General features: G+C 38.3%; 1 protein-coding gene across 2 annotated transcripts in view; it reads right to left on the bottom strand.

The window, feature by feature from the left end:
• Positions 1-13,118, bottom strand: part of nlrc5 (NLR family, CARD domain containing 5) — a 55,093-nt gene extending 41,975 nt beyond the window's left edge. Inside the window, exons 1-8 of one of the 2 annotated variants that reach the window (XM_030052992.1) lie at positions 13,090-13,118; positions 9,219-9,568; positions 6,740-6,790; positions 5,409-5,498; positions 4,224-4,409; positions 2,306-2,460; positions 1,943-2,071; positions 501-822 (exon numbers count right to left, since the gene is read on the bottom strand). In XM_030052992.1, the coding sequence (XP_029908852.1) occupies positions 501-822; positions 1,943-2,071; positions 2,306-2,460; positions 4,224-4,409; positions 5,409-5,498; positions 6,740-6,790; positions 9,219-9,552 (1,267 nt within the window). In that variant the 5' untranslated portion in view covers positions 9,553-9,568; positions 13,090-13,118. The remainder of the gene's footprint in view (positions 1-500; positions 823-1,942; positions 2,072-2,305; positions 2,461-4,223; positions 4,410-5,408; positions 5,499-6,739; positions 6,791-9,218; positions 9,569-13,089) is intronic. The other variant, XM_030052994.1, reaches the window with a different exon arrangement.
• Between the last annotated feature and the right edge of the window lie 1,463 nt (positions 13,119-14,581).

The raw sequence follows: 14,581 nt of genomic DNA, 5'->3' as shown, positions 1-14,581 counted from the left end.
ATCTTAGACATCACTAATCACCAACACCTTTAAAAGATTTCCCGATTTTTGGACTCTCAAGGATGACAAATACGACAGAAACTACAGCACACTTGGCACCTGGAGAGACCCTCTCTCAATTAACTAGAAGAAGGTTAACAAATCCTTCAATGCAGGATTGTGCAATTTGTAAAAAAAAAAAAAAAAAAAAAAAAAAAAAGAAAGAAAAGAAAAAGAAAATAGAAATCACATTACAACTCTTGACATACATTGCAATGGCAACTTGGACTAGGAGATGATAAACATTTCAAGTTGACATCTAATAATGCAGTCTACTTATCACGAAAACATAAAGAGAGAGAAAAAGAGCCAATTCATAGTCCTCCTCACCTCTGTTTTTAGCATGTAGGTGACAGTCGCAGTCACTCAAAATAATCATATAGCTATAGGTGATATCTTATTGAATTGCTTAATTATGCAACCCTACAACAACGGTAATGTGAATAAATAGAGGTTTTCACCTTTTACACCAAAGTAACTCTCAATGTACTCCTTGACATCATGGTGTTCCCACCCCATCAGCTCCCCCACATTATCGGCCATTTCTTCCAAGTCCACAAAATCACGCAGACGGCAGGTGACTATCAAGGTGCATCCTGGGAGAATCCAACGACTTAACAACCCTGAGATAAGCTCTTCAATGGGCAGCAGCATTTGTGGGTCCAACAGCTCTCTGTTTCCTTGTGTTTCTGTTCTGGTGATCTTACTGTGAAACTCATCATAGCCATCCAGCACCCAACAGCTTTGCTCTGGGTTGGAAAGGAGGTAATCCAAAACCATTCTCTGCTCAAAAAAGGACATAGTGTAAGAATGACAAAGATACCATAGCAATAGACCTACTTAAATTTTAAGATTAAAAAAATGGATAGAATGTACTCATTACAGGAGGCGTTGCATTTGTAATAGTGTGTCAAAATGCAATGGGGACTTTGCTTTAGTTTTCTCTAAACAAGAGAATTGCATGAAACACCCATAAAACATCTCTTTATGAGCATCTTATGTCTATAATTTGATGACTTTCCTGTGAGGCATAACAAAGGGCGGGATCATTGAAAAATGTAAACCTATGGGATATCAATTAGGGAGATAAAAGTAACTTTGCTTGATTTCAATTTGAATTTTTTTCCATGTCTTGGATCAGCATGAGGTCACCATTTAACATTCCAAGAGGTAAAAGTAATGAAATTTTAACATTAAAATAAAAGAAAAATTGAAATACTGCCTCTTTGTGGTCTGTGAAACTCAATATCAGCAAAACCGAGTCCTGCCCTGCGTTCCAATACCCGTACTACCATACTATTTAGTAGGGGAAAAAAAATAATTAGTATGTCCCAATACATAGTATGTCAGATGCAGTATGCCAAGATATGGTGTGGAATAATGGCCAGAAAAGTCTTTCTGAAGACCATGATGTTATTATGTCGCAGTGAAGTTCACCTTTGACCGTTTGGATATAAAATGTCATGACTTCATCATTTTTTCCTGTTGGACATTTGTGTTAAACTTTGTCATAATTAGTGTATGAACTGTTGAGTTATGGCCAGAAATGTGTTGTGTGAGGTCACCTTGACCTCTCTCCTTGAATCCAAGTACACTTTTCTGCCAAATTCGAAGAAATTCCCTCAAGGCGTTCCTGAGATATCGTGTTCATAAAAATGGCCACGGCAGAGGCATAATAATAAAACTGTACATTTTTGTTACTTAATGCTAAATAAGCATATACTATGGCAGAGCTAAATTTAGCTCATGAGATTAAAAAGTTATTTTTCATTTAATGATGACTTTAATGTGCTGTGCTGAATGTATTCTGTGGACACTGATCCCATTAAAATAGTGACTTTCACTTTACCATATCAGGAAATTCCTGTTCTCATCAGCCACTATTATTTCTGGAACTCCATACCTTCTCATCGTCCCCTGGTAGAGGCAGGAAGTATTGAAATAGTAACTCAGACAGAGAGAGACGGTGGGACAGCAGGTTGAGCTGACGAAACTCGAGCAGGATGAAGAGGTAGGATGAGGGGATAGGGCCCTGGATAATGGGAAAGATGAAGTGAGACATGGAGAAAGAAGTAAAGAGACAGACAGAGTGAGAGAGAGACAGAGAGAGAGAGAAAGAAAAAGACAGAGATGAGGAGGTACGAAGGAAGGAAAGAAAATCTACAAAGGCATTCTGATATGTAATTCTAATATTTCATAAACATAATTACCACATTCTGCTGATGACATGCTAGCTACAAGATGACGCATAAAACAGGAGACATACCAGGCCCTGTGCCCAATGTCGCCCTAGACAGGACATGAGCAGAGTCTTGCCTGATCCAGCCTTGCCCAACAAAACTGTGACCTGCCCTGCAGATCCCTGGAGGAAGGAGTCCAGTGTAACTCGGGCCTCCACAGACCCATAATCTCCATAAAGATCTGAATATTTGGGGGGGAAATTGTGTCTTTAGTCAACAAGTATGAACATTACACAGATGATTTTAATAATGTGTTGGCAGAACATATTATGTCCATATGGTAAGGCTGGACAATATAGGTAAAATAAAATGAAAATAAATAAATAAATGAAAATAATACTTTTGACAAAACACCTCAATATCTATATTGTGATGATATTGTAGAGATGACCACTGGTGCTTTCACAAAACATTTACACAATGAGATTTCTGATGAAAAAAATAAAGTAAAGCCTAATTAATAAAGTAATGCCTATTAAGAGTGCAAATTGGGCCGCATATTTTTGTCTGAACCTGGCCGGAGCCTGAGAGCATGGAACCAATGTCCTCCATTGCTCGGTTACATTTTCTGCTTGAATTAGCCTACATGTTGCCTTTATCAAGTAAACGCCAGCACTGTACAGGAAGTTGCCCAGAACAGACAGTAGGTAATTAACAGTAGGTAATTTCTAAATATTTGTCCGAACCTGGCCTGACCTGTTGGATCTTGACAGGTTCCAATGTGCCTGGATCGGGTATCAACACTATTGCCTATACAATACAGTGAATAAAGGCAAATAATAGAACAGCTAGAACAGTCTGGTAAGTTAAGAAAATGTCATCACTTTAATGTAATGCAGCCTTTAAAACCAGTAAAAGACAACACTAATGCCATATCACAATAATACAATGTCCAAATCCCAGATATCTGTTTCATCAAGAGATCCATATAATATTGATATATTGCCCATAGGTGCTTGTTTGTCTGTTCACCCCAGTGTTACTTTCGTCAACATTTATGATGACAAAATATTTATGTTGACGACCCTTTTTTTCATGACGAAGATGGGACGATGATAAGCTAAAAATAGCTCTTTGATGACGGAAACATAACAAGAGGTGTGTATTTTTGTCATGATGAGACGAGACAAGATGGGATTTTGTTAGTAGGTGGTGTAGTGGACTTTCAAAATGCATCATTCCCTCCAAATGTGTGCAATCTGTCTGCCAAAACCTCAAAATCTGGTCAATGCATCCTGTGACTTGTTTGGTTGAGAATGCATCTGGTGCAGCCACAGTGTGGCTGAGCCACCATGCCTACAGCCTCATTTATACTGTGTCATACGCCGGACACGCGCGGCGAACAGAGCTGTGGTTCTCAAACTTTTTCACGTCAAGGACCCCTACATTGTTATGTATTTGGCCTTGGACCCCCATTTGAAAATATTTTGTGCCAGGATCCACCATATTAGAGAATATTTGTTAAAAATGTTAAAAAATATTCAAAAAATGTCATGATTTTTTTTTAAAAACTGCAGCTAATGACTAAAACTGGACTAAAATATTTCTAATTTTCCTCAACAAAAACTAGACTAAAACTATTAAGGATAGCAATGACTAAAATGTGACTAAGACTAATAAGCATTTTCGTCAAGAAGACTAAGACTAAAATTAAAATGGCTGTCAAAATTAACACTGGTTTGCCCTGCCATGGACCAGGGACCTGTCCAAGGTGTTTCCCCTACCTTCTGCCCAATGAGCGCTGGGATAGGCTCCAGCACCCCCCGTGACCCTTACGAGGATAAGTGGTTTGGAAAATGAATGAAATGCATGGAATGCATTAGAGACACTATAGTAATTTAGTTGATAAATAGTGATTAATCATATGGCCAACCCATAGTACAAAACACAGATTTTCCACACTGCGCTTGTCAGATCAGTGGGTCTTATACAAGCCATACTAACCTGGTGTTCTGCTCCCCCTGTCTCCTGGCCAAGGAGTCTGATCAGGCCTCTCCCTGCCTCTGTTTGCATGTCTTGGGCTGACCCATACATCCTCCAGCTGGACCTCCTTCACCAGACGGTTCCTCAGTCGCTCCCACCTCCTCAGCAGCGCACCCTTCACCTCAGTGTTGTAGTGCTCCCAGTAGTCTGAGAGTGGTGAGGGATCAGTAAAAACTATCCACTGAGTTCACTACATCACCAATAGTGTGCATGTTATTAGAATAATCAAAGGTGTACTTTTCTTTGTCATCAGTTCACCTAGTGTGCTGACTGGAAAACAAATGAAAAGACTGTAGCATAAAGATATAGAATTTAGCCCAATGAGATGTTTTCACAGCCACAATGTGATGGCAAAATTTTGTGTCAAAATAAAGCATGACTACTGTGCCTTTAAATGAGAGCCTATTTAAGCCTACTTACCTCCGCATTCTTCTGCAATTTCCCTAAAACAATCATGTCTACACTTGGTAGCAACATTACTTTTCAGTTATGTAAATGTTCTGAGCATCACATTTACATAACCCCACAGCTATCTACAGTCTACTCCTGTCATTGATTAATCATTTTAATATTTTACTATCTATTATTTATTATTTTATGATTTATTACTCTGTTTTTATTATAGTTGTGTGTTTACATTATGTTTCCTTTTCACCCCTGAATCATACCTCTGCAAATACCTAATTTCCTTAAGGGGATCTTTTCTGAAATGCACTGCTCTGGAGCTTTCCATTTTGCCTCTTACCAAAAAAATGGTCCTGTAGTATAAAACTGCTGATAGCTTGTTTGTAAAGTCCTGAGTTGACAGAGAGGGTTAATAACCACCATTATGAGTGAATAACTGGAAGATGATAGTGAGCAGTACCTATTATTGAGCAGTACTATTATTATTATTATTATGATTATTATTATTGGGATCATCATTGTTCCCTTATCAAAAATGGTGTTGCTCAGCCAAAGAGGTGGTGGCAGACAGGAAAATTATGTTAAATTATTTATTCTAGCACAGCTGCTCAATTGCAGGGTATCAAAGGTAGATGTGAAAAACCTTAATAAGACTTCATATGCAGAGTGGTAGCCAGATTACTTTGTACATATAAAGGTAGCCACAGGGTAATAAAGTTTACATGTTGTGCATCTGCCTACCAAGTCGTGGGCGTTTGCTGGCTTGCTCTTGTGAAGGTGACGATGAAGATGTCTCAACTGTAAAGCTGGGGCCACCCCTTTCAATAGCATCTACAGTGCAGCAAAACACACAGGGAAATACTGGGGAATACCAGAGTATAACAAAAAGACGAGTGCAGCACAAATCATGCATTTTTTCTCCTCACTACCAGTGTAACTACAGATGATTTGTAAATCATCCGCAATAATGAAAGCAAAGCACTGGAAGAAATGCAGGGGAATCCCAGAGTAAAGTAAAACAGAAATGTTACAATACTGGATGAACGTGCTAATCGCTGTTGGGCAAGCTTTGTGGTAGGAGTGCTATATTCTTTCTCTTTCACTTCAATGTGTCTGCGATGCATAATCTGCTTTGGAACATCTGACTCAAAAACAAAGACACCAAAGATTCCACCGCTGGTGCCTCAGCCTGTAAAATGCAGCACCTGCCAGTTTCTGCTAAGAAAATATGAGCAGATGATAAAGAACACTGAGGCAGAAATACATAAAAAGTATAGAGCAAGGAGCTCCATAGATCTACATGAAAAACAACACACAACCACGAAGGCATGAAAAACACAATATTTTAGCAATAGGCCAGATTTTCTTTTCCCTAAGCAGTAACTAGAAACTGTGAGAGAATCAATGTGGATAACATTATGATCTTGGAATAACAAAAGCATCTTTAAATAGCATTTTGTAGAGAATGAATGCTGAACATGCTTTTTGATAATTAGACCGTAACAATGTGACAATAGTCACATTTTTATAAAGTGTTAAAAACAGAGTACCATAAGTGCTATAATAGCAAAGTATAGCTTTCATTATTACCAGCACTGAAGATCCACTGTTTCGACTGAGATGGTGCCATATGTCACATGCCTAACACTTAATTTAAGTTTAGTAATGTCTTTCATCTAAGCTACATTTTGTGCTGGAAATAGGGAATACTATGCAAATACAACACACCCAAAGAAGCACAAGCTCAACTACATGCGTGGTGATGGTTTAAAGTTTAATTAACTGGAAGAGGGTTGCTGGTTCAAATTCCTGGACCATCTAGGTAAATTTGAATCAAGAAAGTTGTGATATTACATTGAGCATTGAGCTTAGATGGCCATATAAGCATGTCTACGTGAATAAAGCTGAACAAAAAATATAACATCAATATAAAACACATATACATGCATCTATGGTGGCAAATGCAGGCATGCACACATACAATGCATATATTTACACACACACACACACATACTGTAGGCCTAGACTACTATACTATTCTCACACAAAGACAGATACACACTGTTATCTACCTCTGTTTCTGGGAGAAGCTGGTCCTCTTGTTGGAGGAGGCACAGCATCAGCTCAACAGAGAGACAGTCAGTCAGTCAGACAGAAAGACAGACAGACACAGACAGACAGACAGACAGGCAGGCAGGTACTTTCTGAATTTTCTGGTATGCACCTTTTTGTATCTTTAGTAGAAGCATAATGCATTCACTTGAGAAAAAAAAAAACGCATTTTTTTGTTTTGTATTGTTTTGTTTTGTTTCTTTCCAGAATGATGGAATTATCTCAGAATTCTGAGAAAATTAATCATTAAAAAAAAAAAAAAAATCAGCCCTATTTTTTTTAATTAACAAGCTAATTATCTCAGAATTCCAAGAAAGGTTTTCTTGGAAAAAAAACTACCCTGTTTTTCTGAATTAATGAAGCAATTTTCCTGGCATTTTGATATAGTTATCTCATTGGTTCAGAAAAATAGGGCATTTTTTTATTTCATGAAAACATTTTCGCAGAATTTTGAGATAACTAACTCGTTAATTCAGAAAAACAGTGCAGAATTTTTTTTCTCAAGTCAGGGCTCGAAATACCCACCTGCAACCTGCAATTTGGAGAAAAATTTTCAAGATTGCAGAAAAAAATTAAAACAACTTGCAATTTTGCAGACAAAAAAATCCAGGTAATTTTGTCCTTTTCCACCCATTCTGGCTTGTAATAGGTCCAATAAAGAATAAAGATGGTTATAAACAGTTTTCAGTATGATTTCTTCTTAATAAAATTTTCGAATACCTGTAAAATAATTGGTGCGGAAGACGCAGGTAGCACTCTTTTATGCTGATGTTCATCATCAGCATACCGAATGGAACCCGCCACCACGGTGCTCCGATGAAAACTCCACTGAAATTCCACGGAATTTGAACATAATAGTGTTGCAGCACCCGTTGCAGTGTACCTTAACGCATCCCGCCCCTCCCCCCTTTGACTGTGGCTAATGTCATGTCATGAGGTGGAACAACAGAGGAGAAAACAACTTGTTTTAACAACTAAAAGATGTCAAAAATCAAATATACAGCAGAGGAGCTGAGGCAACACGGATCACTGCCAGAGATAGGGCATATGAATTTGCCAATGATTTTTATGAGAGCAGGGGAGTGTTGTACTGTACAACTTGTACAAGTTTGTCAGCACTCAGTGGATTATATGAGGAAACAGACCATTGTGGAGCATCTGAAGTCCCAAAGACACGACAGCAGAAAGAAGAGTGGTTTGGGTCAGTAACATCTACTCTGTAGTGTGCAACGGTGTCGCGTGTGTGCAAGTGTGTGTGTGTGTGTGTGTGTGTGTGTGTGTGTGTGTGTGTGTGTGTGTGTATGTGTGCATGTTAAAAATTTTCATTTTTGCTCCAATCACATTGATTATAGTACTGGATAACTGTCTAAAACCTTAAAAGGAAAAAAAAATCACTCCGCAGAATTCCACAGATTTTCCTCCTGAATCACCATAGAAAACCAGAAAAAAGTCCCCGGATTCCATTTTGGGCATAAGTGTCACATGACTGCCATGTGACACTTACGCAGTCAGCACACCAAATAGGGAAGAAGCCGCTAAGCTCAACGTAAATGCACCGAAGTCAGCGAACATCGGAGCCCTTCGGAAACTCGAAAAAAAAAAAGTCCTGAATTGACATTTGAAATAATCAGTCTTTAATTCACACAATGTAAACTACATTCTTAAGATGTACAAAGCCATGTATGATGCTGTTGTTAGCTTTGCCAGGCTAGGTAGTTTATAGTATGGCAGGACTAACAGCTTGGGTATTTGCAGAAAGTTTTTCCAGATTGCAGAAAAAAAGTTTGACAACTTGCAATTTTGCAGAAAACAGAAAAAAAGTATTTCGAGCCCTGGAAGATAATATGCATCCATATGCGATAACTCAGGCAGTTATTTTTTTGCTTTCATGTATAGCCTGTTTTACTGCTTTCTGCTCTAAACTACTTAATATGTAGAATCAGACAAAGTAGTAAAGTTTTAATCAATACCACTTGATGCTATATTCCAACTAGACATGAGTTTGGTCATAGTATAACTTGAATTAAACAACACAAAATGTTTATTATTATTATTATTGTTTTTGTGTCTCTGCAAGCCTTAACCCACTAAATTCCCAGGTAATTCTTCACTCATCTTCACCCTGTCACATATACAGTCCTAACTCTTAATTTTTCTGAAAACAAGTGAAAAATTCTACCAATAGGTAGCACAATTATATCATTATCTTTCACTGGTTCTAAGAAAAATATCATTCCAAAGCTTGCTTAACTCAATACTATAATTAATGACCTGTTGATATTTTTTTGTAGTGTTGTACTGACAGCTTTATATGTACCTGCCTGAAGCCATCGGCAATTTGGGATGCTCACATGACATATAGCAAAGACACACTACAAAAACTCCAGCTCAGCTTGGACCACACATCAACACCCATTCATAGCTTCACCTGATACTCACTGGTTGCATATCCAGCCACCGACATCAGTCTGGACTCCAGGTGCATAGGGATGTTCTCACACAGCATACACACACTCTGCAAAAAGCTCTGGCAAACTGCAGTGTTCCCCATCCTGTAGTACTCCAACATCACTTTGATGCATTCTTGTACTGCTGCTGCTGAGCTGGTGAGGGCCAGTGGGTCAGCATGCCCTTGGGCACGGCCAGGCATCATATCACACAACTTCATTATAACGCTGGGCGATTGACAGCTGAGGATGTGAGAGAGTTGGGTGGATTCCTGAGCCAAAACAGAGTGCACATCTTCCTCATCCGGGTCAACCTCATTTTCCATGGTCAGTCTCCATCAGCTGGGGCACATGCAAAAAGCATGCAGACAAGCGTAAGTACACAAAAGCACATATGCATAAACACACTCATATACAGCTGTAACAAACAAAACACGAAGAACACCCAACTGATTTGCATGGGGAGTTTTTTTTTATGCAGGGGCACCTGCAAATTTGTTAGGGGTGGGTGGGGGGAGGGGTGATTACAGCAAAGTGGAACAAAGTGAAAACAATTAATGATTTGTACGATTTTCACATGGACTTAAGCATAATACCAATTCAAAGGGCTCATATCAGAGCAAACCCAGGGTCTGGCCTTAACTAAAATTAATTATAGCCTGATCCTGTTTGATGTACATGAAAAGGACTTCATATTTTATTATTATTATTATTTCTCCTCAGTTTTAATACATTGTCAAAGAGATTGTTTTTTTTACTTTATTTTATGATTCTAGGTGGTAGAGCATGCAAATAAAAAATATTTGCATTAAATATTTAAATACTGAAATCTTTTTCCATATGTGTGAATCCTGACCTTTACGATGCCTCCAAGGTAACAACACATAGGTGAATATAGTTTTATCCCCCTGTTATTGTGTCTTTTAGTAAGTACAACAACAAAACCCTCAATGTTAACTAACTTAGCTTTCATGGACTCTATGCTTAAAGCATAGAGTGCAGGGGTGATACATATGTAATTGAACTGCACACTAGGGACAGGCAATATTCAAAATTCAATGCGATACCGATACTTACCAGATACTGATAAAACAGTATATAATATAACGGTCATTTTTAGGGAAAAAAGATCATTACACATAATTTGTTTTATCTATTTTTTATTATTATTATTCATTCATTCATCGCACATCCATTAATGTAGTGTAGCTTGGCTAACTGCAACCTATGGTGACTGTTTTGCCTACAGAGACATGATTGGTTGATTCCAGGTTGACAGATTCCAGGTTTGCGGCTCCATTTTTTTTATGTCACGTGGGGGGCGGCACTAGCATTAAAAAAAATAAATAAATAAAAAATAAAAAATAAAAAATCATCAGCGCTATTCTATTATCAATGCAGCTTCAGGCGCCCCTGCTTGCTGAAAAGGTGCCGTGCACAGCATGACCGGCGGGAGGGGCGCCGTCATCTGTCGTTACGGTCTGGGAGATTGGTGGGGTCGGGATATGTAGGAGTAGTAACATGGAAGGACGCAAGGCACTATTTCGCCTAGGACGGCAACATAGGCAGAACCGCCACTAGCTCATCGGCGAAGCACTTTTCGTACACAAGACAGCTCTATCTAAACTTTGCAACACAGAGAAGCAACTACAACCCCGATTTTATCAAAACGGGCCATGCTCTGCGATCGGTGAATTGTATTGCTCCCAATATGGAGCTGGCTAACCAGCACGAGCTTAGGGACCGTCTGCAAGGTGCAAAACGCACAACAACTAGGTTGAGAAGAGTCAATAATAAAAGTCAATCGGTCTGCCAATTCTCATCCCTGCGCCATACTAATACCTCCATGCATGCAGGGTCTCTCCATGGTCAGTTTCAGTTTCAGTCAGTTTGCAGGTGCCCCTGCCTAACCTCAGTTTCAGTCAATTACACTTTGACTATTTTTGGTCAATTTTTATTTCCAATTAAAATCAGTTACTCAAAATTAGTCAAGGAAAAAGTCATGAGGGCCTATTTTGTCATGAATGACAGAGTTCTTTATTCATTAAAAACATTTAATGTGTCATGGGTCATGACATGACATACATATTTCTGTGTCCAAGTGCATTATTTCCTTTTAAAATAATTTAACCCTAACCAAAAATAGCCAAAGTTCAGTTTTCTGAAACTTATGTCTGTAGTAGGACCATGGAGAGACCCTGCTTGCGCGCAATATTATGGCTCCTGGATGAAAACTGGAGGAGCTATTGAATTTTTTGGGAAATAAAAATTCACTAAAAATAGCCAAAGTAAAATTTTCTGACACTGATGGCTGTAGTAGGACCATACAGAGACCCTGTATGTGTGGAGGAAATATTATGACTCAGGGATGAAAATTAAAGGAACTATTGAATTTTACTGGAAATAAAAATTCACCAAAAATAGCCAAAGTGTAATTGACTGAAAGTAATTGCTGTAGTAGGACCATGGAGAGACCTGCTTACCTGGATGCAATATTATGGCTCAGGGATGAAAATTAGAGGAGCTATTGAATTTTATAACAAATAAAAATGAACCAAAATTACAGAAAGTCAAATATCCTGAAACTAATTACTGTAGTAGGACTATGGAGAGACCCTGCATGCATGGATGCATTAGTATGGCTCATGGATGAAAATTACTTCAGGTATTGAATTTTACTGGAAATAAAAATTCACCAAAATTACAGAAAGTCAGATATCCTGAAACTAATGGCTGTAGTAGGACCATGGAGAGACCCTGCATGCATGGATGCATTAGTATGGTGCAGGGACGAGAACTGGCAGAGCTATTGACTTTAGTTGAAAATAAAATTCATAAAAAAAAATTACCCAAAGTTAAATATCCTAAAAGTACAGGTCATTGTGACATAACATTGCCCTGATTTTCTTATAATTTTGGCAAAACGAAGTGCTGTAGTACGAGCAGAAAGTATTCATGGGTGCGTGGGTTATATTTGGTGGCATTTCACTGAGTAGAAGCAAAGCTATTGACTCTTCTCAACGTAGCCGTTTTGCACTTTGCAGACGGTCCCTAAACTCGTGCTCGGTAGCCAGCGCCTCATAGGGAGCAATACAATTCACGGACCGCAAAGGATAGTCCGTTTGGATAAAATCGGGGTTGTAGTAGCTTCTCTGTGTTGCAAAGGTTAGATAGAGCTGTCATATATGTCTGAGAAGTGCTTCGCTATTGCTATTGAACCGCAAACCTCGAATCTGTCAATCTGTTTCCAACTTTACCGAAGTTTTTGAGCTCGGTGTTTATTTTCACAATATTATACAAAAGTACTGAAAACGTTTGGAATTGTTGCAGCCATCCACGTTTTGTTTTTATATAATTTTATTATATAAATATTTTTAAAGGAATCGATGCCAAATGAGTAACTTGTCAGTATCAAAGTATCGATTCCACAGTATCGATCTGCCCATCCCGACTGCGCGCTGCTAATGATCATACACGAACACAGCTGCGTTACTATTAATAAAAGCACACAGATATGTCGCAGTATCTATAGTCCCGATTCAGGACTCTGCTACTTAAACGCAGCTTTTCCCTTCGCCTACAACACCGAGCTCTGCTGGCTGCTGAACTGCAACATGAAACATGAAACATGAATTCTCTCGGTACAGTCACAACTTAGTTTTTGATTACCTTTGTTCCCCTCGCCCTGCGCTCACACCATGAGCGCGGGGCATTCGAGGTAACGAATGAAGCTTTGGTACACAGTGAGCTGCGCAGCCTCAAGTTCACGTTGTGTGCACCTTTGCAACATGTTTACGACCACACTCCTGACTGCTTGTTTTTCCATAGTTATTCAGGGTGTAAGACTAAATAAATCCACTCACCTTCTGTTGATGTAGCCCGCATGTCTCTGCAGTTAGGGTGTTTACAAGAAAACGAAACCAAAGGCAATGACAACCCTTTTACTTTCGATTTCATGCTGCAAGTTCACCGGCTTGCGTTCAAATATTGCGGGCTGATAGCACGTTCGTCTTGGTTGGTTTATTCATTTATTTATTTTTTATGGGATAGATAGATAGATAGATAGATAGATAGATAGATAGATAGATAGATAGATTTTTTTTAAAGTCAGTCATTTTACTTAATTGGTTTCCTTTGTTGCTGCACATTATTTTATAACTGAAACAAAGGTCAAGTTCAAAGGATCCAGTTTTAACTTTGTACTCTCATCTGAATTGCTGGCAAAAGATAATCATATTTGGCAGATTGTTTCTAAAGAGTAACTCAGTGCTTAAGACAGACTGCTCAAAAGACATTATGGGGTTTGAAAGTGCAAGGAGGAAGTTGAAACTTTGAAATTAGTTGGGAGGATGCTCAAACACAGATTGGGGTCTGCATCTGCACATGCCTGGCAAACATATTTTGCCTGCTTTATGAAGTTCATTAAGAAAAATCAATGAAAGTTAATTCAGTGCAAGTTAAAGGCAGGCTATACAGTTTGAAATGGAAGGGCTAGCCACTTTGTTTACTAATGTTAAGGATGAGGCTGGAGAAGTTTTAAACCCCTCAGGTTCAGGCCAATACTAATAACTTAATACTAAAGTTAGATTTTTAAATGTCTGTATTAAATTTAATGTTTTGATGTCAAATGGGCTTGAAAACATAAACAATAGCGTGAAATGCTCTTGAATTTTGGGTTATAATGGGGTAAAAAAGTTATCCTGACATTCTGAGGCATTCCTATTTTATATCCTTTTGAGAATTGAGTGGCATTTCTTTACCACATCATAACAAGATGGAGTGCTGTCCCGTTTGAAACTGCATTGTCTACTTTTAAGGTGTTAAAGTAACAAAGCTGGTCCATCCCTGCATTCACCTGCACTGAGCACAATACTAAATACAATAATAAACCTCAAATAAGGAATATACACCCAGTGTCTGCTTTATTAGGTCTGCCAGTACAATCTAATGCAATTTATTGCAACCATAAATTCTACCTTGTAAGAAAATTCTAATATTCAGTTTTTGTTGACATCTTGCAGAATGTGTAAATTAAATTCTATGTTTATTATTGAGGTTGTTGTTTGCAGAGGTCTTGTACTGGACTACATAATATTGAGAGGTGTTTCTATTTTTTGGCTTCCAAATTTATATACATGAGGAGGACAGAATACTAGAAATACATCTCAATAAAATGTAGTCCAGTACAACAGCACCACTAACTATGAGCTCAATGCCAAACATATAATTGAATGAACACCCCTATTACTGTGACAAGAAAACCTGATTATTATAGGCAGCAGAAAAGCAAGCTTTTCAGCAGAAATCTTTTATTAGATTGTATTAGATTGTACAGGTGGGCATAATAAAGTGAGT

This window comes from Myripristis murdjan, chromosome 6 (assembly GCF_902150065.1).
Source record: "Myripristis murdjan chromosome 6, fMyrMur1.1, whole genome shotgun sequence".
Taxonomy (NCBI): Eukaryota; Metazoa; Chordata; class Actinopteri; order Holocentriformes; family Holocentridae; genus Myripristis; species Myripristis murdjan.
Note: the sequence above shows the minus strand (reverse complement) of the source record. Positions and strands in the feature narration are given on the sequence as shown.